Consider the following 27,529-nt stretch of genomic DNA (forward strand, 5'->3'; position numbering starts at 1 on the left):
AAATGATAAAGGAAATAGATTGGCGTGTGTCTTTCTTCATTTCCCCAATCGGTGCAGAAAAGCAGGACTTTAAAGCACATTTTATTTCATTTCATTTCAGCTATAGTCTTGATAGGCTGCAGACAAGGACTTTCCTCTCTCCTCTCCCCCTCTTCATCTAAATCCGACAATGGCAAAGATAATACAGTTATTATACATTATAACAATGCGTGCTCTAGTAATGTTCCAGCATAGTAAACGATCCCTCTAGAACATTAAAACCAACAGATTAATTCTGGTTTGGTTGTTAACCACTAATATAAACATTTACTTTTCCTGAATCATTCCATTAGTTTATTCGTAATAAATACAAAAATGTTAAAATTAATTATTTCTGTGTGTAGGAGTCTCCAAAGGGGGAAATGCGATGGGCAAATGGTCCCTTATCAGGAGCGCTTTGATTGTCTGGTGTGTTTTGAATGTCTTATAGGTAAAGTAAAAAAAAAGTGCCCTTTCTGAATCGACCCCCCCCCCCCTCCCCTTCTCTGGCGCTTTCCTTCAAAATTTTCGGTACCCGAGCTTGTAAATATCTGATATTGGCTCCAATTGGCCCTGTAACCATATTTCCTTTCAGAGTTGCGCATCAATAATTAACGGATTTCCAAGATGTCGGCGATTACTGGGTTTCAACTTAGTCACTAAGTCTTAGTGGATTATTTATTTGTATGGAAATCGCAAAATAGTTTTACATGGGTTTTACTTACTCGGAGATTATATCATTTTCCAAAAGATTCTTCGAAAGCTTGGACTTCGTCGGAACAACTCTCGTTGAAGTACAACGGGATAAAAAGAGCAGTTGAACAGGAGCTAAGTGGAACAAGGCAGAACTTTGGATACCGGACAATGCAACTTGGATTAAAGCAAAAGTATCATATATCTATCGCCAGCCATTCGCTGACACGCATAATGCGTCATTTAGACCCACAGGGTGTTCGACGGAATCTGCATATATATAGACGGCTGAATCTTAGACAGTATCAATCAAGTGGACCAAACAACCTTTGGCATATAGAAGGATGGGACAAACTAAAACAGTTTGGCATGTGTATACACGGCTGCATAGTTTTTTACTGCGATTATTGTGGTTGGAAGCTTCTACCACTAACGATGACCCTTATGCTATCTGCAGGTATTTTGCCATGTGTGTATGAACTCTTGGCGGTGTGTCCCAAACGAGTCGAGCAGATATGGGCACAGTAAATGTCAAAGTTGAGGATATACAAGAATAGAACCTCGTTTATTTATGGTAAATCAATAGGAAACCAAAGAATAGAAAGATAATGGAGTAAGTTCGGATTGTATGGCATGAGTTCGTGGATTTCTCATTTCAGGAATTTTTCCAATTATGGTATAATCAATACGTCTTAAAAAAAATGGACATTCAATGTGTACTTCTTCGTTATATCCACCTCTCATATATTTCTGTAAATAAAACGAGTTAATTCTGCATGGAGGACGCTTAGGACCCGTTGTTAATGGCCCAGTCAACTATGTTGTGAAGCCCTGAGGAAGTTTTTCAAAGACATACCAACGCGCAGTTGTGTGGGGTTGGGAACGAGGTTATTCCTACTAATATAAGCTGGGTTCTTGAATAATTGTGGATCGTGACCATTATCAACATTATAAGAGCCCATAACCTCTAACCCACAATATTGTAGGTTGAAATAATAGTATTATCACAGCACGAACAACAATGCCGCTGATGGGCGTGTGTTACATTGACTGGAAAGCAACGTTTCTAATAATTCGCAACATGAAAGTGCTTGCAAGGGTGCGCATCTGCTCTGGGCATGATGATGAAGAGGAATGGGGAAAAGAATTGTTTCCGTAATATCAACTGTTTGGTGATTATATAGAGAATCTCCTACCAGTCTTTTTTGATATCAAAAAATATCAACACAAGTTGATAAAGTAACAAAAAACGAGGCTCTGCCGAGTTTTTTTTACTTTATCAACGAGTGTTGATATTTTTTGATATCAAAAAAGACGAGTAGGAGATTTTATTTATCACTCAAACCCTTCTTACATGCACAAATAGATAAATATAATTCTTTGCTATAGATTTCACTTTTACTGAACATTACGGCATAGTGATACATCATTTTGTGACAGCAATTAAACCATTGCAAAGTACTTTATATTGGCCCAGTGTTTCCATCAAGGTCAATTGAATAACAATGGTTAATTTCTTTTTTAAAAAAAGTTACATTTTACAAGAAATGAACTGTTATTTGAAAATAAAAAAAGTAGTTCCTTTTCAACTGATTATGAAATATATCACACAAGCGATATCTACTGTAGAATGTATTATTGGGTGATAAATGATTAGTATTACATGTATTTAGAAAACAAGAAGAAAAAGAAAAAATACGCTTGTCTGGAGGACGCTTAAAACCCGTTGCTATATAGGCCCAATATATGTTGTGAAGTTCTGAGGTAAGTTTTTCAAAGACATATCAACGCCCAGCTGTAGGTTGAGATGAAAGTATTACAGCACGAACCACGAGGCTGCAAGGAGACGTGTGCTACCTTGACTGGGAAGCAACGTTTGTAATAATTTGTAACATACAAGTGCCTGTAAGGATGGACTTCTACTTTGGCCATGATGATGATCATCATCATTGGGAGGAGGAGGAGAAGGAACGAGGAAAGGAATTGTTTCCGTAATATCAACTGTTTTGTAGATTATATAATTAGATATATAATTATTTAGAAAACAAGAAAACGGAGAAAAAGAAACATGTATGACCTATCTCCAAATTTAGATACTTTTAGTACATTACAATAGATACAATGCCCTATCGAAAAATTCTATGAAAGTCTTTACACATAAAATTACAAGAACGGTAGTTGTTAAAAAAATCGGGAATTTTGACAAAGCAAATAAACACATGGTCAATAACATGATATTTCTCAATAGTTCAATAAAATATTTCTGATCATTTATTTGGTTTTTCAATTAGGTTATCTCTGATCTGCAGAGCAGAAACAATATCATAAAACCATAAACATGTTTATAGTTTCTATGTACACGACAATTCCGCTCTTAAAAAGCCGAAGTGGAATGACCTAACCAGAGAAGGAAACCTATGAATATCCAAAGAACATCGAGACATAAATCTCAGACACTATTAGCGTTGTAAAAATGAGAGAAGAAATAATGTAACAGTCTGCGATATCATTTCGGTGATAGCGGACGTTAAATACCGCTATGTCACACAAGGCGTTAATCACTTTGACGTCAACTGTCATTTGTTTGGGGTTTTTTTTAAAAAGAAGAGGTATATTTTGGGAATTATTGGTATCATATTGAACCATTAAATCGCTTTATCCCAGAGGGCTGGGAGGCCGAATGGTGTAACGCCGTCGCTTTAGGTCATAAGGTCTGCCAGTGTGGTTTCTATCCCAGACTTGAAAGTGACAAAGTTTAAGGTCGCCTGAACGTGACAAAAATGAAGGTAGTCTGTCTAAAGTAGTGAGTGTTCACTGGGTCCTCCAGTTTCCAACCACTGCACAAGACCCCTCTCTCTCTCTCCTCTCCACCTCCCCACCCCCTCGTATCATAGATCGAAATAAATTGTTTCTTTTGCGTTTGACCATGAATAAGCCGATATATTTACAAATATTGGAATAGTCAATTGTCTGCATCATAAATAAACCGGAAATTTAGTTATTTTTTTCTTATTATTAGCCAGTTTTGTTCAATGATTTCTCTCATTGTGTCGTCTGCTGTTAATTTCTGGTTGCCGTAGAAACCAATATATCGATAAAGGAATCTAGATGACATTTGTGAGTTTTGGATCCACGTTGTTGGCACTGAACGCCGACTTCAAGTCACGCGTCGGGCAGAAATCAATATTAGTGCTGTATGTTACTGCGATGTATTGATGGCTGAGATAGGATAAATAATAATAATAATAGTTTGGTATTTCCTATACATGTCTTGGATGATGAGGATTGTCGTGTGATTAGGGGGTTGACATCCTGTTCTCTTGTTTGATCGGATCTGTGTCGTCTAAGTCTTTTGCTACCGTTTCCTCCGAAGCAGAAGGCAGCATGATGAAGGCAGTAAACGGACATTCGCGGTCACAAATGTCGGGATCTTTGCGTCAATTCTGGAAGGATTTACTGTCAAATGAGAAACTAGAGTCGGCTATGCTGAGATTGAAGGAGACATCATTGATACAGACTCTTAAATTAATAGGGTAGGTGTGTTTATTATTGTTTGATCAATGCAAGCTCCCAAATTGAAAAACAATAACATTCAGCCAGTATTTATTTAATTAATGGCACCACTCGAAAACATAGTGCGTTTTCTACCATTAGAGTTTGTTAATACAAACCGTTATTGATCAGATTTATAACTGAATAAACCTCACAAATGACAAGCTAAGATGTCGGCATTTAGAACTATTATTGGTGTTTCTAAAACTAAAGAGCGCCCCCATCCCCACCCTCAATCACCCAGTCTCACGACTGCGAGTTTTAAATACAATTGGGCAAAGCCAAGAATGATGACGGATGTTTAAGACAACAGTGTATCTAAGAAAGGCGTATGACAGTATACTGGCCGGAGACACTCTATATTTTGAGGTCCTAGGATTCGGCACTGGGTAAACATGCATACTGCTTCTAATAACATCTAGAAGTGGGATTAAGTATACACAATAAGATACACGTTATATAAATAATTGTCTGTTATTTAATGATCTTGTTTTCGTATCACATAAAGATAACGCCGGTATTGGTCAAGGTTTACCTAGGATCGATCCCGGTTTTATCACCGTAGCGCAATCGGCCCAAATATTGGGAAGGTGCAGTGAATTGGGCTTAATTGACTTATTACGAAACGTTTTTATTCAATCAAATAACAGAGAATTTGTTATATCCATACATGTATGTATATACAATGTGTAGTTAAACAATTATATCCATATATACTCTTCAAAAAAAGTAGAGGATATTGAAATGCAAATACCTATGCAGGTTGTGATATGATAAATAGTTATGGACACTTGACATGCTTGAGAGTATGTTCACAGATGAAGAACTTATCGCCCCAACAGAACCACTGAGCTGCATGTGCGACACAATAGCGTCATACACATTGTCAGATTTGACACTTCAAGAAAGGGTTGATGAAAGCTGCCGCTTGCTGGTTTATCCTATCCATGTTTGCCTTCCTATCGGTTCTTGCATAAGATTTACTGTTTAGCGTATCTTTGCTTTGGTGTGTTACGTTTAATTTGATCGGGAGACGTGTTCGTCGACGTCAACGCCAACCGACAACACTGCAAGAATTGACCGTGGCACTGCAAGAGGAGTGGGTCAGATTGCCCCAAATGGTGATTGGACGGTTGATTAGGAGCATGCCACGACGAATTGCTGAATGTCTGAGGATTGGTAGAGCAATTACTCATTATTACGACAAAAATCAAAAACGTCCATTTTCACTTTTGACAGTGTATCTCTTTGCGAGTGAAAGTGTAGGTAATTGGCCTGTTATTAACATACACTGGTTACCTATAATAAAAACAGCAGGGCATTTCCGCAGTTTTGTATTGTTTCTGAATATCCCCTACCTTTTTGAAGAGTATATATACTAACAGAGAAGTCATTATATCCATACATGTAATTACCATCTTTAAAGGAGCTAAATCGCTAATATTTGGGACCTGGAAATTGGCACAAATGGGTCGCAACGCATATAATAATATAATATGAATGTATATAAACTGATTTACATTCAATCATTTCCGTTTTACTCTAATTTCAAATCGACGAAATACGCCAAAAGTCTCAATCCAATGGCAATCTCTAGCGTCCGGTTATTCCAGTCTACACCGATAGTATTACTCTAATTTCAAATCGACGAAATACGCCAAAAGTCTCAATCCAATGGCAATCTCTAGCGTCCGGTTATTCCAGTCTACACCGATAGTATTTATTGCGCATGCTCCCAACATAAGAATATAGGGTCACCGTTTGACATGACTTGTGGAATATGTCTAGCTTCATTCTTCGAGTCCCTTGTTAAACTTGTTACAAATGGCGCTGAAACGCATTATGGTACACGATTCGTGTACCAATGGCAAAATGTTTATTTTGTCTTAAATATTGGATATCGGAAGCCCATCTTTTTACGGTAAGATCACAACATCTATGTTGATTTAAATTGACTAATAATTCGTGTTTTCAATGTCGAAGACTTTGGATGATATTGAGTTAGAGACTTAGCTACCTTAAATAACAGAGAAGTCGATTGTCTGAGCCAATTCACATTCAATATATCGCAAGTCCATTCAGACGTTCTTCACCCATCGTGATTCTCAATGCTGAAGGTCCGCTCGACTTGGGCCGAGCTTACTGGAATAGTCATCAACATTCTATATAAAGTGCGGACATTCGGGTAAGCCCATTGTCTACGATATCACCCTTGGTGAAAGTGGACGTTAAACTCTAGAAACGAACGAACGGATGGGTAAGCCCTATCAATATCATTTGACACTCTAGAGGTCACAATGTTTATCCGATTTGTGATTATAACCCAAAGATCTCGCTTCCTGTCGACATTGGCGCATATCGAAACGTAACTTCTTGGTTATGGCTCCACTGTACGAAAATGGCTTTGTAGCATATTGATAATAATAATAATGAGGTTTTATATAGCGTCTTCTCCATATTGACACATGCTCAAAACGCTTGTATAGTAATGGCTCTACTGGTAAAATTGTCGAAACGGGAAAGTCGTTAGTGTGGATTTAAATTGATTAAAAGTCTGTTGATGTTTGATCTGTTGTGGAAGTTCATTCCATAATCTGAAGGACCTATACCCATATTGCTTTAAGTTATGTCTCGGAACAACTATAGTGACTGTTTATTTTTTGAGATCTAATAAGGGTTGTAGTCATATTCTTCGTCCATCTTTTACAAAATACGGGCATATCTTCTTGCATGGAAACCGCTTGTTTTAACTATTATAACGAAAGCTGTCCGCTCTTTATCGACATCTTACTTAATGCATCTTTAAATGTTAAATAATCAATCTGAGTACATATATTAGCTTGGATTAGGTCGTGAGAAATTTGTAATTATAGCGAAAAAATGAAAATGACTCATCGTTACTTTAATTAGATTGTCACTAATACGTTTAGTATGTAAATGAACGAAATAATAGAACATAGGCGTCCATTTTTCGGGCATTTCGGGTTCTGTCTGTCATCGAGGCGGTACGTCTATGGTTTAACGTCTTACTTTTCTGCTCTTACCAGGATAATGAAGCCGTAAAAATCCCATGTTGATTTGATGTAGTGAGTTCTCCTTTAATGTACAGATTACTGATTAACACAATCTTTAATGTAGCAGATCTCCTTAAAGTTAATTAGTATTGAACTGTTTAAACACCTGTTCCAATTACATTAAATACATATACGTCTATATTGATTTCTGTACAATCGGTTGATTCTCATTCCATATCTAGCTATTTAATTAGGAGGGGGGAGGTATTGATTCTAGTTCATCAAAATGTAGGCCTGTGGAGACAAACTTATAAAAAAGAATAATCGCCAAAAATATTTCACCAATTTACCTTTACACGACTGTTTGATATCGTTTGTAAACTTTGGTTAGCCCGTATGTATCAGAAAAGCAGGACGTTAAACTCGATTTTATTCATTCATTCTTCTAAACTACGCCGACTAGGGAAAAGTCGTCATGATCTGTCCCGCTATGTGTTCAACACAGCCTCTTGTTGTCCTTCTTAACAAGATTCAACCGTAATCAGGAAATTGATTTGTTCTAGCATCAGTTCGGTTGTCGGTTTGATCACACGATTGGACGTGACAAGGAGTAGAGAAAGCATGTCTAACTTTGTGAATTTTCTCCTATACATGGTGGGGATTCCTCCCAATGCTTAAGAACCCCAACCGCAAACAAATTATTGAAACAAAGAATTATCTTACCCAGAATGGCCCGAACTATCTGTATTTAATTTCTTATTCATATTATTCATCTATTGTTCTATGTAATTCTGTTATTGTAACACCTATCATGTCCATGGAATGTTATTAAATCAAATTTCTAGTTTTGCGTCTGGTCCTTAATGGCGAAAACAAAGTAATACCATTGTCAGAACATATATATGTAGATCAGGATGTCAAACTAAAATATTACATCAAGAGGACCGGAGATATACAAAAATATCAAGATAAAGAAAATTTTATTGATTTATTTGACAAATATCGTTACATATTATATTACAATGCAATACATAAAATTATACATATTTAGATATTTATACATACAGTACAGAAGTCTTACTGAAACCGGAAAACGACAATAAATGACTTCCATTTAAACCCTTGGAGGGACGGATCTGTCCTACGGGCCGCATGTTTGACCCCTCTGATTTAGATGTTCCAATCCGACCCCAAAAGGGTTGGCTTGCCGAATGGTATCACACGGTCTGTCATTGAGACAACTGGTGGGGTTTCGATTCCCCGGTTGTACGTGACAAGGAGTAGGGTCGCCTGTCCAACCTCGTGGATTTTCCCCGGGTCCTCCGGTTTCCTCCCACTGCTAAAGACCCCTACGCGCAAGCGAATTATTGAAATAAAATTGAATCATATGTTAGTCCGGAAATGGCCTAGTTTGTGTCGAGTGGACGTTAAACCCATTTCTCTCTCTCTCTCTCTCTCCACCTCTCTTTCCGACCGCGAAATGCCCTACACAGCCACATTTTCTGTTTTACTTATTATTTATATTATTCATATTCTCCATCCATTGGTTTATTCAATTCTTTTATTCTAACATGTAATGACCATGGTTTATTTTGTTCAAAATTAAGTTTGTAGTTTTGCGTCTCGTCTTTAATGTCGAATAAGAACATTGTCAGAACATTTTGATGCTCTCATCTGCCTTCCATATTAATTATATTATTCACTCATTGATATGTGCAATTATCTTATTCCAGGATCTATTATGGAAATGATTAAATATTTTCTTAACAATTAAATTTGTAGTGACATCAAGTTAAAGCTATTAAAGATGCATAAAAGATTTATACAAAGGGGGATCATTCTTACTATAAAAGTTGAAAAATAGATAATAAAAAATTAATATATTGAAAACTGTAGCCAAATTAACCTATTCTGCATGAGCGAAGATATCAGTTTTTGAAGTTTTCACAATATAGTCTCGGTTTGTCAAGTACCATTGTTAGGGTAATAAACAAATCTCAGTTATTCATTTTTAAATTAGAGTATTAAATGGAAAGTGGTTTAATCCCCTGCTTCAAGATATTTGTTATGTGAATAATAAATTTTAAAAAAAAACTGCAATAGGAAGATTTAGCTCTAACATAATACGCCTTTAACAAAACAACATCTAGAACTTATAGGCGCTCCATTTCGACTCTGATACAATTTCTGGCTATTCTTGCTCTATTTTTTTTCGCTTTGTTATAAAATTAATTTACTCAGTGATGGTTCGACATAATCTGATCCTAGCGGAAACATTAGAAACAGCTAGCAAGCTTGTCAGGTACAGACTGCTACAAGCTCTTCGAATATAAATCCTTTTATAGTTGCCAATAAGACATCATATTTCCCATGTAAAACAAGTAAATTGTATCTTGCACTTAATTAGCCAATCCAGGAAATGAAATGGGGTTTAACGTCCTACTGTTCTACTCCGATTGGGCTAATGGGGACGGGCATATGCCAATGCAGTGCGCTATGAGAGAAATTTTACCCGGATAGCGGCACTACGGCCTACTCTTATTTCGAATTCCAAATGTCAAGGGTTCTTTTAAGTGCACGCCAATGAGTACACGGGACCTCGGTTGTTCGTCTCATCCGAACGACTATAATACTTTGTCCCTTGTCAGGCCCTCCGTCTTACATCACTGACAAGGGTAAACCACGCCGGAAAACACCGATGAACTTTCTCGGCCAACGCAGGGATCGAACACGGGACCTCTAGGTTAACGAGCCAGCGTCCTACTCACTGAGCCACCGTGGCTACCGGAAATTCAGGGCAGAAGTGGGACGTTAGTTATTCTGTTTGGTAAGTTACTCGTTTGGAGAAAGGAGCATCCTAGTTTTTTGGACAATTGTGCAACAAATTTGAAAAGATGCCACAATTCCAAGATGGCGGCGGTAACGTCACACTCGGTTTTTGGTCCATATAGTATTCCGGGGGTTTTTTTTATGGCGGGTTGGGGGGGCGTAAATTTCTGAAGTTGATGGAGTTTACCCTGTCTGTTTCTAATTAATTTGTGGCTGTCAGGTATGTTGTCGATGAATTGACATGAATGATATATATTGCCCCGAGATATGGCGTCCGTGATATGGCGACAGACAATATCTGTGTAGTTCCTAATCCAATATTGTTAGAAAAGGAACAGATATGTCTGCTTACTTAATGAAGTGAAGACTGTTTAATATCACTGTAGATCATGTAAACGACAACGACATATATTATGTTCTACATAACAGGAAATTCCCTTTAAGCCAGGTAATAACAGAATGTCTTTAACAACGAGAACGAGCTAAGCTGACAATCTATAGCCTTCAGGGGAGCGTTTACTGTGATAATTAAAAGAGCTGGTCAAATAACCAAAAGGCAGATTGTGTGACGTCAGATATAATTGTGCACCACAACTTTGTCATTCACTTACTTTGCATCAATTTATATTCTTTGATGAATCTTATCAGTCTCGTTTCAGTTTATTTCAAAGGACATAGAAAATCTGTTCTTTGCAAGCCCGTTTAATTTGTTTTCAAAGAAATGCAAATAAGAGATTAGTTTGTGGTTTTATTTCGAAGGTCTTTGCATGACGACTTTCCTGTTTCACAACATTTTAAAATAAAATCTTTTTTGACTAGAATCTATAGTCCCCAAGCAAGGGCTGCTCATCTTGTTCTTGGGGGCGACGTTCCTAAAAAATAAACTTGAAGCTCCGCCAGTTTAAGTACGATCGACAAGAAACTTGGCATGCGTTCCTAGGAAAACTGCAGATCGATTGACTGTCTTTGGTTTTTGATATGCCCGTACAATTCCAAGATGGTAGCGATGACGTCATGAAATGAAATGGGGTTTAACGTCTTACTTTTCTGTTCCGAGTGTGCTAATGAAGACGATGATAACCACGTCCATTTAGTAGCCTGCTATTGTACTTGTTTCTTTGGAATTTTTAAATGTCCAAGATTTATAAACAAAATCGAGTCATCTTTAAAAAGCTTTCGACCTAAAGCAATCCATCTATTATAACCATAAAAGAATCCATTAGAGGATTTCTTCTACAGACAGAATATAAGATAGGTTGAACTGGTCGATAGAGAGCACCACATATCATCGTTCCCTAAACCTAATTATATGTAGAAATTGAAACTCGAAGATTTTTATTTATCGGATGCTATAACTTTTGTGATGGTAATAAAAGAGATGACGATTTATTTGTCTGTTATTCAACAATGAATATTTTTTATTTTGTCGATTCTAGGGGATCATGTTAGAATCATGTTTTAAATTGAATTTATTTGTTATCTTGTTTTTTTTTCTATTGTGAGTTTGTTTTTGATTTTTACTGAATCCTGTATTCATTGCCCGTATTACGAATTCAAATTGTCATTGTTTTTTTTATGTGCATACCAATTTGTATACGGGATCTCTTTTTTTCGTCCCATTCTTCCTAGAAGCTGACAAGAGGAATTCACTCCGGAAAATCCAGATGAACTTTCCGTATTACGAATTAAAATGGTCAAGGGTTCTTTTATGTGCATACCAATTTGTATACGGGACCTCGGTTTTTCGTCCCATTCTTCCTAGGAGCTGACAAGAGGAATTCACTCCGGAAAATTCAGATGAACTTTCTCGGTCGATACCATGACCGTACCAGTGCCTTAGGCTACAAACTGAGCCACTGTGACTCCCTAGTACATATTAAGGCCATCGATATTAAAACACAATACGTGTAGATTATGTGAAACATATAAAGCAAATTCATTTGAAAGTTCTTTATGTGGCAAACACTGAAACATCTGCCACAAGATAAATGGATGACACTATTTCTGTTTACTGGCTACTCAGCTTTTTCTAAACATTCAATTTAGACTGAAATAATTCTCATTTAGAAAATTAAAAGTTTTATGTTCATAAATCATAAAGTGAGAGGCCAGAATCAGTGAGTGACAGAGAGAGAGAGAGAGAGAGGGGGGAGAGAGGGAGATAGAGAGATTTTATTTAAATAATTCGCCTGTGCGTATGGGTCTTTAGGGGGAATCGAAACAATGCTTCTCAACTAAACAGAAATGAAATGGGGTTTAAAGTCCTACTGTTCTGCTCCGAACATGGCTAATGAAGACAGGCATACGCCATACAGTGTGCCGTGAGGGAAATTTTGCCCAGACAGCGGCACTACGGCCTACTGTTATCTCAACTTCCAATTGTCAAGGGATCTTTTATGTGCACGCCAATGTGTACGCCAATGTGTACACGGGACCTCGGTTTTCCATCCCATCCTTGTCAGGCCATCCATCCTGCATCACTGACAAGGGGAAACCACTCCGCAAAATCTGAACAAACTTTCTCGGCCAATGCAGGGATCGAACACCCGACCTACAGGCTAGCAAGCCAGCGTCTTACCCACTTAGCCACCTTGACCCCCTCAACTAAACAGACCTTATAGTTTCACTTACAGTTTCAGTGTTTAGGGGGCAATCGAAACCATGCTACTCAACTAAACAGACTTTATAGTTTCACCACCTGACACCCCCACCCCTTCAATTGGGACAAAAGAGGGTGTATTTTGTTGTAATCTAACTTACAAAGGTGGCAACTACATTTGAAAACAATGCACACTTCTGAATTTGAATGTGTTTCATTATTTATAGGTCAACAATCCAAGAAAGGTTTGAGAAGAAAACTGCAGTTATATAAATCATAAATACAATGAAGACAGATTTTCAGTTAAACTTTAAGCTAAAGAAAACTAGGTTATTTCAGTATTACAATGATATGTCATATATTCATTTCACAAACTCTCATGCTTTGTGAATTCAAAATAGCTACAAATTTTTTAATATTGCTACAAAGTAATTGAATTCTTGCCAGGGTATACTATTAATGAAGGGTTCCATGCTGTGAGTGAACTTCACATTGTGTAAAATGAGTTGAAAAGAATAAATGATCAGATTTTCACAGAAAAGCATCTGCTTTTAGAAAAATATCAGAGATTTTATTGATTTATAATAAATTATTAATTAAACAGCAAATGTAAGCCTATGTGATTATACAAAACAGATCTGACATAGACTATGATTTTTGATGTTTTCGCCTTTTTGTTGTTCTTAATTTTATCAACAACAAAAAATGTAGTCCTCCTGTGTGATTAACAAAACACATCTGATAACAATGATTTCTGATATTTTCTCCCTTTTTCAGGTCTTAATTTTATCAACAACAAGGTTTTTTTTTTTACAATTTTTGATTTTCATCTTTTAATATGTATACACTCATTCATAACAATATATATTTTTGTAAAAAATAAATAACATAAATCTGTACAATTTATACAGTACCCAAACCATACTTAATACTCAATCCATACAATACCAATTCTTCATGCTGAGTTAAAATTAGACAAAAAGAGGTCATATCTTGAGACAAAATTTAGGACATACATATTATATTGGGGGGGGGGGGGGGGGGAATGGTTAGCACATGCGCGCTGTATCATAAGGTCTGTCATTGAGTAAACAGACCTGGTTTTGATTCCCCAGTTGACATGGAGTAGGGTCGCCTGTCCAACCCTGTTGGTTTTATCCGTCTCCTCCGGTTTCCTCCCACTGCTAAAGACCGCTACGCACAAGCGAAATAATTGAAATTATGTAGAGTGGATGTTAAACCCCATCTCTCTCTCTCTCTCTCTCTCTCATATATATATATTATTTAATTTTTTATTGTACTGCAACTCCTGAAATTTATAGTCAAATGTCTCAAGGTAAACAAATTCGCCAGTGCCTCGGAATATATATGTCTTTCATGTAGTTAATTAGATTATCTCTGTCTGATGGCGCCCTCTAAACTTATTTGTAAACAGAACTGTCATTTCATAAAATTAATTAAAGCTTACACTGCAACAAGGAAGATGTCTGTCAGCCAGTAGAGTAGATTTATCCATGGATGTCCATGATTTATCTAATCTTTAGACAAATATCGCTCACCAGCTCGGCTTGCATATAACGACTAGAATAAAGTCACAGCTATTCGTTGGTGTGAAACACGCCTGGACATAAGGCACCTGCCACAGACATAGACACAAATATCACATAACATTTTTTAATAATGAAATATATGTATGTTATGTGATAAATTTGTACTTGACAATGTCTGTGACAGGTGCTTTATATCCAGGCATGTGTGTAGTATATGGTAAATATTATTTTATACGGCACCTTTCATGATACTAACTGATGTATGATTAATACTGGTACAGAACTTATAATGACAGTATCATTAGATTTGAATTAGAAAATTTTTTACAAGAACTGTACATGGTAAATCCTGAGTAATATACAGTAAATTTTCATATCACTAACATTACTAACAATGTTTTTGTTTGCTCATAACAATGTTATTGAATGCTATGGGAATGCAACACCATAATAATCATGACCTGCACTGTTAAAACATTTATATGAACACAGCAGAGCTCTAACCGGAACAGACCCGGACATATTCGATACTTTCAAGTTCTGTTTTGTGCTGATGAATCGTACGCATTCTAACCAGGTATTGAGAAAAGATTCTCCACAAACTGCACATTTACTAGCTTGTGATAACATATCTCTTATATCAGGATAGTGGCGAATACACTTCCGTAAATATGACCATCTGTCCTTCAATTCTTTCATTATAAATCGTGCAGTGATCTCTTTCAAAGCTAAAACCTCTTCTTCTTGGACGGAATGAACTGGTATATGTTGTAAAAGCGGATTTTCTTCACAATAGAGCTCTTTTAAAGGAATGGCGCCAATCTCTGTGGGAAAAATTCTCAGTTCATTCGCTGCGATATCCAGGACACGTAACTTATAGCATTTTCCTATACTCTCCGGTAACTCACGTATTTTATTTTTCTGAAGATGAAGTCGTTCTAAATTTGTCAAAAAGCCAAATTCTAACGGAAGACTGGAAATGTTGTTTCCTGCTGCATGGAGTTCTGTTAACTGTGTCAAAGCACAGAATTCCAGAGGAAATCCATCAATTTTGTTATTGTCAATACTCAAGAATTTTAGGTTTCCGAGTCTGCATATTTCTGGGGGTATTTCAGTCAATCTGTTGCCATTCAAATTCAGAAATGTTAAATTCTCCAAACTGTCAAATAAAACAGGGTTAATTTTACTAATTTTATTTCCAAAAGCGTGTAATTTTATTAAATTTGTGAGCGATATAACACATTGCGGAATCTCCTCAAATTCGTTGTTTCCAAGATTCAAACTTGTTAGCTCGTATAAATGGCTCACTTCATCCGGCAGATCCTTTAATTTATTGTTCTTTATGTCCAATAAAGTTAGTCTTTCAAGTTTTCCGATGATTTTGGGAATTGTCTGTAGTTTTTGGTTGTTTAATTTTAGTTGATTTGGCTTCGATTTTAACACTCTCAATAAAAGCGTGTCCGCCATTGTTGGTTGCTACAGGTACACAAAGCTAGGCGATAGCATTAGTTTCGTATAATATATTTGACTTGATTAACTAGTCGCAGTGGGCCAAACTGATCAGCAGTAATATTCGCTTGGTCGCTACGGGGCGGGTTAATTGGCTCTCAGTATACGTATTTCTTCTGCAAATTAAATTCTAAACCATTTTTAGAAAAATATGTTGGAAGCAGATCTATATCTGGATATAAAATATTTCATATTTAGTGTAAATGGATATATATAAAATAGTAGGCCTATGCGAAGTTTAATAGTAAGTGCATGGGGTCTGCACCACACAAAATTTACACAAAGACAAATACACGGACAAGACATCATACTCAGGAAAACACAAACATACAGACAATTAAAAAAAAGTGAATGGATCCGGGGGCTAGCCGTAAGCGTCCACTGCGCTGTAAGCATATGTAGTAAAATTCAACTTATACAAGTAACCACATAGGTGAAAAGTATAAAAAAGTAGTCTAAACTGAACTCTTAAATTCAATAAAGAAACGCTTCAGTATTTAATACATATAGGGTACATGTTCCATAGTCACAAAAAAACAAAAACAAAACTGAATACAGAGAAGCAAGTAGGAAATGTAGACTGTCTCGAGGGACAGCCGTCTGCTGACTGAGAATGACGTCATATCTAAGGGGACGCTCGATTCACGGTCCAGAACGTCCCGAATTGACAGAATTGCAATCGAATAACGCGGAATTCAATTCTGTCACAGTTCTGTCAGTCCCGACAACGGAGGTGGTGGAGTAGAATCGTGACGTAATTAAAGGGTTTCGGCTGCATGGTTGGTTGTGATATTAACTTATTCAGTCGACGCATGCGTTGTAGCCCGAAATCCACCTTTTCACTCGATTGTCACTATTTTGGGGATTGAAGGAATTCAATTCCGGAACGTTCAATCGAGTACCCCCAAAAAATCACAATAATAAGGGAGATAATCCAGATAAAATAACGTTAAAAGCTTAAAAAAACATAAGTTCTAGCGACTATTCGGAATTATTAAGTTATGTAATTGTACAATATTAATATATTAATATAATACCCCACACAAGAAATGCAAAACAGGTATATTGAAGAAATCGTACTATGTAAGTGTATTTATAAAGGCATAACATTAAGGGAGGTAATTCAGACAGGGTTAGGTAACTACAGAAACTCTAAAATAAAATTTAAATTGGATCATTATTATCCAGTATGTAGTCGGTTATATACTTACAAGAAATGTCAAACTTGGTATGTTGAAGTAATGGAAGTTTTGAAATTTCTTTTAAAATGCGTAATTGTGTAGCGCCTTTGGCAGTGCATTTAAAGTACAGAGATTTTATTCGGGAGAGAAATAGATCTTTATCGTTAGGCTACATATTGTCAAAAATCGTAATGCCTGTGAATAGAAAACACTTATAGAGTGGTATCTGGTATGTTACTATAGATTGACGGGTATTTTACTACTTCAAAACCAAATTTGTCCGTTTTGTCGAAAATACCGACATTAAATTTATTGTTAATTATATTGATGTTAAGGTCAAGAACAGATGCATTTATAGTACCGGAATTTTCTTTATTTAATATTAGTCCAGGAGGATATATTTCACTTTTATATTTGTTGAAATTTCCGTTATCATTGATAGGTGTTATGTCATCAATGTATCGGAAGGTATAGTTTAGACTTTTAGCTACTTTGTAATCTGTTTTTCTTTTATGGTCTTGAATGTCGAATTCGTATTTATATAAATGGGCGTTTGCCATAAATGGGGCGGGGTCAGTTCCCATTGGCAATCCAATGGTTTGTTGCATTATCTGATCCCCAACCTCAAATATGGCATTATCAATAAGGAAATGTATGATATTTTGAGATTTTTCTTTATCAAAAACTACAGTGTCGGCATTGCGACGTTTTACAATCCATTTAGCATCTTCTGCATAAATGGCCACCAAGTTTCTGCCTTTCCCGAAAGCTCCATTAAAGGCTTTATCTACAAACCAATCTAAATTATCTTTAAGATCTGCATGTTGAAGCATAGTATACAAAGTAGAAAAGTCGAACGTTTCTATTGTGTTTGCATTAATTTTTTTATTGATTTTTTCTAAAGTGTCTACTATAGGTTTATTTTTATCAATTATAAAAAAAACTATTAATTCCAGTATAGCTACGAAGTGTTCTGCACCAAATGGCATGTTGGGTTTGGCATAATTTAAGCCCTTTGGTGATAGTCTTGGCTAATGGTTTCGTTTGGCAGATACTGGAGGATATTATATATCTGAAGTTACTACGACATACGGTCCATATATTCCGTCCAATTTACACAATGTGTGTGTTAACTACTGTTATCGACGTCGTATGATGCAGGGGCGCAATGACGAACTTTTATTCATGGTTTTGAGTTTTTGCGCCCACTTGAGTTTTTGCGCCCCCTGGCAAATGGCAAAAAATCACGCGGTGTCAATGCGTTTTTCAACATTATAATCATTATCATAATGCTCAACCAGTGTCAAACAAATACCGTGGGTCAGGTATTCTACAAATCGACGTTTCACACAGCCCAATATTACCCGACAGCACTGGAAGGCCGGGCCCCTCAACCCCGCATACACATATAAATATCATTTTTGGGAGGCCCGGACGTGATTTGTTCCTCATGCAAAATCATTGGTCACGCACGCCCCTGGTATGATGTGACGTCACGGGTAGACCTATACTGTACGTGAACTTAAAGGTCAGGCATTTTGTACAGAGTTAAAAGAAGACTTTCGCATTATCACTGTGAAACAGATTAGCAGTGAGCTACGGCCGAAAAAAAATAAAAATAATTCTCGCTCCCAGTCAAGGAAACAATCTAAATTATATAATTGCTTTGTTCATATTAATAATATGTCCGTTCGTCCTTTCACGCGTTTTTTCAACGTAACTGGTAAAAAACATGATGGATTCCTACCAAACTTACTAGATATTACGTTGTTTGGGCCTTTGTTGAGATTTGAAAATGAATTTATTCGGCTTCTTATGTAAAACTTATACAATGTATGTTGCCATAGTTTCATAGAAATGAATAAATATTGTTCCAAGCCGAACGTCAGCTGTGCTGTATATACGAAAAATATACAATGGTACATTTACTCTACAAAATTAATGGATTTTTTTTTTTAAATTCTATTTCAGTGCCATACTATCATTATTTGGAATTATTCTATCAGCTAAATGGATTTGTGCGTCACCAGACGTTGGTCTTGACCCTGGTACCAACGTCAAAGACATTGCTTGTGCTGCTACTGCGTCAGAGGGGGACGCATGCCCATGGAAATTGGTGTTCTCTGACATGGCAAATCGACTCCAACTGTTAGAAATGGCATTTAAAGATCAGGTGGTTGCTAGGCTATCGATAGAACGTGAAGTAAATAACCAGAGTTATGTTAATTTACTTCTAGATAAAAAGTTGGCTAGCTTCATTGATCGTTTAGAAAAGATGAACAAAAGATATCAACACTTAGAGAAAAGATTCGACGATATTTCTGCTAGGTTATATTCTGATGGTAAATAGATCCGATATCTTCTTATATATTTTTATAAAATCTAAACAAACGCCCTGGTCCAAAGTAGTTTGTCTGTGATATCATCCTCGAGCGGCGGATGTTCTGCCCCGACTGGGCTACAATGAAGACGGGAATATGTCATACAGAGTGCTATGTCCATGGGGGAAGGTTTGCCCGAACAACGGCACTACGACCTATTTATATCTAATTCCAACTGCCAAGGGATCATTAACGTGTATGCCAATGTAATGTGTACACGGGGCCTCGTTTTTTCGTCCTATCCGAACGACTATATACACTGTCTCTTGCCAGGCCCTCTGTCCTGCACCACTGCCCAGGGGGAAACACATCGAAAAATCCCGGTGAACACACGGGAATCGAACACGTGCCTTGCAGGTTAGCTAACCCACGTCTTACACACTGAGCCTCCGCGGTTCCCACGACAAAACGAACGAACGATCCAATGTAACTTCAATAAGGCAACTCTAAACGGGTGTATGTGTGTGTGTGTGGGGGGGGGGGTCCAGTGGTCCAATGCGTGCGCGTTAGATCAGCAGGTCTAGCATTGAGTCAAGTGGTGTGTTTTCGAGTCTAAGCTTGTACGTGACAAGGAGTAGAATCGCTGGTGCTCCGATTTCCTACTACTGCTACAGACCCCTTACGCGCATACGAATTATTGAAATTAATTGAACCGAATGTTAATCAATAACTGACCTAGTTTGTGTCGAGTGGGCGTTAAACCCGCTGTCTCTCTATATCTCGCAAGACGAAAGGTACACCTACTTTAAGTAGCCTATAACTTATTTTCTTTATTTTCAGAATCTATTGGGTTTATAATTATTCTAGTTATTATATTAGAGCTGTTGTTACGTTTTAAACCGCAAGTCAAAGCATTACAGTTAAGAATGCGTGGCCAGGAGAAGAAACTTCAACATGAAGAAAAAGAGTCACCTCAACCTAAGGTAAGAAAAAAAAGTTCCCGTGTACCCCCCCCCCCCCCCAAACATTTACGCCCCTAGTATTTGTATAGCTAAAATAGATTTTTATTGGTAAACTGATGATTTTTTTTTTTTTTCAGAATGGAGTTAACTATTCTCCTAAACATGGGATATCTTTAAAGAATGAACTATGTGTAGTGGTATTCAAACGAGATAATAACAATATTATATCAACCTTCATTGACCTAGCAATTAAAAACCTCGATGACGTAAAGCTAACGACACCATCTCATTACGTCATCGAAAAACACGATGTATTGCGTCAAATACCAAGAACTCGGCTGTATTTAATAGTGTCGGAAATTGATGAAAAGTCTACTTTTGGGTTTTGTCGTCAAATGGATAATGATATACAGATATCTACAATTAGATATATAAAATCTTTAGGCGGTAAGTAATGGATGGATGATTGAAATGGTGTTTAACGTCCTGCTTTTCTGCTTCAGCGGGCATAAACGCCATATTATACGCTATCACACTGGTCAGCAGTGAATATTCGCTAGGCCCCTTCAATCACTGAAAAGTGAAATGAAATGAAATGGGGTTTAACGTCCTACAGTTTTGCTCCGAACTGGGCTATTGGAGACGGGCATACGCCATACAGTGTGCTATGAGGGAAATTTTGCCCGGACAGCGGCACTATGGCCTACTCTTATATCGAATTCCAACTGTCAAGGGATCTTTTACGTGCACGCCAATGTGTACACGGGACCTTGGTTTTTCGTCTCATCCGAATGACTAGACAGCTGTCCTTGTCAGGCTCTCCGTCCTGCATCACTGACAAGGGGAAACCACGCCGGAAAATCTGGATGAACTTTCTCGGCCAATGCAGGGATCGAACACCCGACCTCCAGGGTAGCGAGCCAGCGCCTTACCCACTTAGCCACCGTGATCCCCCATCACTGATAAGGATGGCATGGATGCGACTTAATGTGAGCCACAAATATTAACTTTTTTCCTCCGACAAATTAAATTCTAAAACATTTTTTTATGTATTAGAAAAATAAATAAAGCCGTTTGAAGTATTTGTAGGTAAAAAATATTTCCTATTAAGTGTAAATGGGTATTAAAATGGGTAAAAGGCGCCGTTCTACCCGAATCAGTAACATCTTATGTAAACAATGCACGCACCATTGGGCCAGTGATTGACGCCGCGTGATGTGACGTCACATCTTTTACAGAGATATTAGAAGACTTTCGTAATCCTCTTTGAAACAGATTGATACACTACGAGGAAAATATTGCCCGGACAGCAGTTGAATGTCAACTGTCAAGGGTTTTTTTACGTGCATGTCAAGGTGTACACGGGACCCCATTTTTTGTCCTATCGGAACAACTAGACACTGTCCTTGTCAGGTCCTCTAAATAAACAGAATACTGTCCATTTTTGTGTTTATTTCTATAGTGCGGGTTTTTTACTAAATTACTTATGAATTTTGAATTTAAATGGACGAAATATGTGTTTTCTCTCCCCCATTTAAATATACGTGACGCATATGGCCACGTTTGTGACCTCCTGAAACAACGCAAGGGTGTGATTACTACGTCATAATCCTTTAACTTATTGTTATGTCACCGCGTGTATGCAGACGACAAGTTTTAAAAAGTGTGAATTGTTTGTTTTTACGTCTCCCCGCCTCTCTTGTCGATATGTCAGTTGTTATTTGTTTATCAGACAAGCGATCACGAGGCTTTAAGATGGTGTCATTGGTGTTATCAAGGCTGACAAAATAAAAAAGGTGGATGGGGGTCAGAATGAATTCAATTGTTCTCCAAGATTTTCCAGCGTCCGGGTTAAATTTCCCTCATAGCACACTGTATGGCGGACGCCAGTTTTCATTTGCCCAATCGGTGTAGAAAAGTAGGACGTTAAATCCCATTTCATTTCATTTTAGGTACGACGCTGGCTCGCTAGCCTGGAGGTCGCGTATTCGGTCCCTGCATCATTGGCCGAGAAAGTTCATCGTAATTTTCCGGCGTGGTTTCAGAACGGAGGGCTGTCTAGTCGTTCGGATGGTACGAAGAACCGAGGACCCATGTGTACATTGGAGTACACGTAAAATATCCCTTGGCAGTTGGGATTCGAAACAAGAGTAGTGCCGCTGCCCGGGCAAAATTTCTCTCATAGCACAATGTATATGGTGTATGCCCGTCTTCATTAGCCCAGTAGGAGCAGAACAGTAGGACGTTAAACCCCATTTCATTTTATAAAAAGTCTATGAACAGCGATTTACAATATCTTGTTCTTAATAAGATCATGTCTTGATCTTGGTTCGATTCTCGTGCTGGCCGCGAAAGTTCCTTCGTGTTTGTCAGTATGGTTTCCCCCTTATCAGTTATGCAGAAACCTAACCCTAACCCTGATCCTAGCCCATAATCGTCAACAATCGCGTACCTTAACCCTATAAATTACACCTCGCAACCTTGACGAAATCTGCAGATGGCCTTAATATTTAAACCTGGCCATTGAAAAACCTCTAGTCGTTCGGTTGGTATATACTCAAAGCACACTGCTTGTCATATTCTCGCCTCTGTGATCACGGTTGGTGCAGAACTCCATTTCATTTCACTCCACTTTATTTGATATCTGTGGTCAAAAGGTTAATCGTGTGGTTTTGGGGAGCCGCTGTGGTTCATTGAGTAAGACGCTGGCCCGTTAACCAGGAGGTCTCGGGTTTGCTCTCTGTGTTGGCTGAGAAAGTTCCTTGGGATTTTCCGCCACGGTTTCTCCTTGTCAGTGGCTTCGTTGTCCGGGCAAATATCCCCCAAAGCACACTGTGCGTATGCCCGCCTTCATTAGCCCAGTCGGTGCAGAAAAGTAGGACGTTAAACCCCATTTCATTTCACTCCACTTCCACTTGATTTCATATCTGTTGTATAGCATGTCTTATCGTTTTTTGCTGGTTTTTTTGGGGTTTTTTGTTGTTTTTTGCATGTAGTGCGGTCCTCCTCCACTTACTATTTGAACCAGAAAGCTATCGGTTGCTCCAAAATAGTTCTAACGTCCAAAATGTTGAAATAATGGAGATAATTGAGTTTTAGTATTGATCGTTAAGAATAACGTTCAGAATATAGTAAATGTCTAATTCTAAACTGTCAATTATCTGACGTCAGATTAGAAAAACAAAGTGAGTGCCATCGAGTCGTAAATGTAATTAGAACTTTTTTTGTCGTTTTCTGCTGATTCTTAAGAGCCTAATTTGCTGGTTTGTTCGCCCCCAGTACATAAAATGACTGCTAACCGATGTAAAGATTGATATACGTTTCCTTATACAATGACAGCAATTCACTCTATCCCGCTGGCAATTCTGTTGCAACAGATAATGCAATCTCCTACATATTTTTTGCTTTTCTAGGAAGTTTAAAATATTTTGACAAGAGTTTTTTTTAGTGGTCGTGTTTATCCAACGCACGTACTTTAGAGCATAAGGTCTGTCACGTCACCTAGTTAAGTGGCATGGTTTCGATTCCAAGTTTGCGCGTGACAAGGAGTTGGGTGTTCTGCTCAACCTCATGGGTGGTCTCCTCCCCCCCCCCCCCGCCGCCGCTAAAGACACCTGAGTGAAAGCAAATTATTGAAATCCGATTTTTAAAAATGTTAGTTCCCAAAATGGGGGGGTTGGATGGCTGAATGGTTAGCGTGCGCGCTGTATCATAAAGTCTGTCATTGAGTCGACTGGCGTGGTTTCGAATCCCCGGTTGTACGTGGCAAGGAGTAGGGTCGCCTGTCCAGCCTCGTGGGTTTTCCCCGGGTCCTCCGGTTTCCTCCCACTGCTAAAGACCCCTACGCACAAGCGAATTATTGAAATAAAATTAAACCATATGTTAGTCCCGAAATGACCTAGTTTGTGTCGAGTGGACGTTAAACCCCATTTCTCTCTCTCTCTCAGTTCCCAAAATGACCTAGTTTGCGTTGAGTGGACGTTAATCACCATTTATTTCGCTCGCTCGGGCTTTCTATAAACAGAAACCACAGTGTGAATTGACCTTGGATTTCAAAAGCCTAAGTAATCTCGGGGCTGTTGCCAACCTTCCTGTTTCATCTAGGCAATTCGAGACAGGCAATTTAAAAATGGTGTAAATTTGATTTATTGAAAAGACAAAACTGGTCATTTTCTCGTATCGGAGCTAAAACTTCCTTGTATCTTATATCAGTTTCTATGATATATTTGTTGGAGTGAATTCGACTGCTTACGCCCCCATTGTTCGCAATTTATATTCAATTCTACTTTATCCAATTTTAGTATATCTCCGTTTGAACTTTCAGAAGTGTTTTCTGAGAAATGAAGTGTCTGGCAGGAAATAAGCAGGATTCAGTAAGAGTGTATTAATATGCCCATTACAAATGATCTTTTCAATGTTTCGATGGCAAATTCTTCGTTTTCCTATAGCGTTAAGATTTCGTGCAAATAGTTCAGATAGTGTAAATTTAAAGAATAAATAATCCCCATACTCCTAGCTACAAAATTGAAAAAGGCGTGGGGGTATGGAATATTGCCAGTGGTGTATTCTATACGAGCATATTTGCTTATGCCGCGTCATCAATACGTCAACCAGTCCATAATTTGTATATTTTCATCTTGTTAATGGTAAATGTACATCAAGTCGGTCTTTAGATGGGGGCGAACTTGTCTACAATGAGGTAAATTTTGCCAGGACAGCGGCGTTTTCTCCTAATTCTGGTCGAATTCCAAGTGTCAATGGTTCTTTTACGTTCACGCCAACGTGTACATGGTACCCCTGGGTTTAGATCCATGCGAACGACCAGACGTTTTTCCTTGCCAGGCCCTTCTTCCTGCAAGTCTGACAAGTGGATATCCCGCCGGAATATCTTGAGTCACTTTCTCGACCAACACCGGGATAAAACCCGGGACTCCTGGTTAGCGAGCCAACGCATATCACTAAGTCAACTCGGCTCCCGGGAAATATTTAACACCAAGCAGTCCATGCGTCGCTGGCTAGATGTGGAAAGTACAGTAGAAAAACTCCCCACATCCAACGTCTGACGCATACTCTCTTATTTATATCGTGTGTGATGTTATTTTATTGTGTGTGTCATCATTTAATATCTGTGTAGCCAGTGTGCCACCTGCGAGAATTGTGTTAGTTTGTGATTTACTTTAGTAAATAACTCGTGGGTGGGATAGGAATGTGAAAAGTGCTCAATTTTCTATTTTATAAAATTTAGATGCAGTGATCTTATTGACCCCGGCTGGTTTTGATAATATATGATATTGGTTTTTCAACAATACATTTTGTTCTAAACACGTAGGTACTGTATGGTAATTAAAAATTGCCACTTCCACGTGTATGGACAATGTACATATGACCGGAATAATTTATACCAGTTAGCGAAATTAAGATAACTTGTAAACTCCAAATATAGTTATGATCTTGTGTGTGTAGAACCAGCTGAAAGGTATATAACCACGAGTTGACTAACAGTTAAAGACACGAGACGCAGATAGGTAGACGAGTGGAGTTGGGCAGAGGAGAGTGGAGATCGGCGGAGGGGCGGAATGGTTATCGTAAACTATTAATGTACCAAGTTAATGTTATCGTTTATATCGTTTAGTTTCTGTTTAATTTATGTAGCTGTTTTATATTCTGTTCCGATGTAAATAAACCCTATATGTGCGAAACTGATCTCTGTTATCCCTTAATATTGTTACACATCACATTCTGGATTTTTAGATATCTAATTTCTTGTCCAATATCTTATGTTTTATTTTGTCTCGTTTCAGGAAGTATAATCCTTGTTATAGCCAACGATGAAACCTCGAAGAAACTGACGGCGCATTCTCTATATAACACGTCCTTACGATTCATCCAATCAAATGATATATTACAAGAGTTGGCATCCAATGGAAAAGTGTTTAGCATGTGGCGGGAACTTTCGTCGCATCAAATGAGCCATTTACGTAAAATTATTCGGACTGCGTTAAATTTGAAAATGCCTATTCGTTGACATTAATTAATTACAAATGAAGAACAGAGAATTTTATTTCTAGCATATGTTTTCGAAATCATACCGTGTACAAATTGACACTAAATTTTGTCAAAAATTGTGCGATGAGGTTGGCGCCTTGTCTGGCATGATGTTTTTGGTGGAGACATGAACCATTTGCGTAGAATTATCCTAATTGCGTTAAATATGAGACTGCCTATTAGTTGACATTATTAATTACAAATTGAGAACAAGAATTTGATTTCGCGTATGTTTTTCGAAATCATACCGTGTACTTATCGAAATTATGCACCCTTGTAAATGTTCTCGCATTATGTTTTGACGGAGATAATTTTTAAAAATAAATAGGTACCTTAAGTCAAAGCTCTCTTCGGAGAGTACCCTTTTTGCAATTATTTAACAGGTGGGGGGATTTGGGTAGGGGAGGGGTCGTGCCCATTAAAATCTGCTATCCTGACCTTGCATGTTGGTTGGCGTCTTCAAACCAGAACGGTCATACAAGCTAGCAATAAAATATGAAGATCTATTCTATTTAGTATTTATAAATAATTAACAGTGAGACTTGACGGGATCGATAATGAGAACTCTGGTATTAATTTGTCTATATTGTCTATGTCCAAGGGCCAAGGAAAGCACACAAACCTATGGTTATAATTTTATTTCAATAATTCGCTTGCGACGCTGCGCGTAGTAGGCCTCGTATTTAGCAGTGGGCGGAAACCAGGGGAGCGGGAGAAAACCAGCGACCCTCCTCCTTGTTTTCGTTCGACCTGGGAATCGAAAACACAACTTGAATCATTGACAGGCCTTATGATCAAGAAGGCACCAGTTAGACAGTATATGATTTAGAGCCTGGGTGTTTTTGGATTATTACCTTTCTTTGACAGTCATTTGGCCTATGGAGGAGCTTTAATCTTTAATAATCAAAATAATAAAAAAAGTGACAAGATCTCATTAATCACTTCTGTAAACATAAATCCATTAGTTATCATAAATCCATTAGTTATCATAAATACATTAGTTATCATAAATCTATTAGTTGTAAAGCATAATCAATTAAGTCAAATTTCAACAGAGAGCCAGGATTATGAAGACAGTAATCTGAATCATTTCAAATGAGGGTTATTACGATTCTATTCATGTTTCACTGCTGTGACAGATTAGAAAGAAGTCACCCTTTCCCGTTGCTTATAATAGCCGGGTACAGATGGTCGTCGTTCAGACAATAACAGACAATATCAGCACGTAGGCAACTCTTCTTCTTTAAACGTTATTT

The 27,529-nt window shown here is 37.8% G+C and overlaps 2 protein-coding genes across 2 annotated transcripts; one reads left to right on the forward strand and one right to left on the reverse strand.

Annotated features, from left to right (window-relative positions):
- The first annotated feature begins 3,913 nt into the window (after positions 1-3,913).
- On the forward strand, positions 3,914-27,195 carry LOC126811779 (uncharacterized). Its single transcript, XM_050537678.1, has 5 exons — positions 3,914-4,244; positions 18,917-19,287; positions 20,107-20,249; positions 20,366-20,675; positions 26,030-27,195. Exons 1-5 carry the CDS (start codon positions 4,096-4,098, stop codon positions 26,251-26,253), a joined length of 1,197 nt encoding a protein of 398 aa, XP_050393635.1. The 5' UTR covers positions 3,914-4,095; the 3' UTR covers positions 26,254-27,195.
- Positions 13,040-15,731, reverse strand: LOC126811782 (leucine-rich repeat-containing protein 69). Its single transcript, XM_050537680.2, has one exon. The coding sequence runs from the start codon at positions 15,720-15,722 to the stop codon at positions 14,685-14,687; it is 1,038 nt and encodes a 345-aa protein (XP_050393637.1). The 5' UTR covers positions 15,723-15,731; the 3' UTR covers positions 13,040-14,684.
- Positions 27,196-27,529: the final 334 nt, after the last annotated feature.

The sequence above is a fragment of the Patella vulgata genome, chromosome 2 (assembly GCF_932274485.2).
Source record: "Patella vulgata chromosome 2, xgPatVulg1.2, whole genome shotgun sequence".
NCBI lineage: Eukaryota > Metazoa > Mollusca > Gastropoda > Patellidae > Patella > Patella vulgata.

What these genes read in the sequence shown, in the direction of transcription:
- LOC126811782 (XM_050537680.2), bottom strand. Translation starts at nt 15,722, where the DNA reads ATGGCGGACACGCTTTTATTGAGAGTGTTAAAATCGAAGCCAAATCAA.
- LOC126811779 (XM_050537678.1), top strand. Translation starts at nt 4,096, where the DNA reads ATGATGAAGGCAGTAAACGGACATTCGCGGTCACAAATGTCGGGATCT. An exon ending in CAGACTCTTAAATTAATAGG is followed by an intron (nt 4,245 to 18,916) that starts GTAGGTGTGTTT and finishes ATTCTATTTCAG; the next exon opens with TGCCATACTATCATTATTTG. An exon ending in TGCTAGGTTATATTCTGATG is followed by an intron (nt 19,288 to 20,106) that starts GTAAATAGATCC and finishes CTTTATTTTCAG; the next exon opens with AATCTATTGGGTTTATAATT.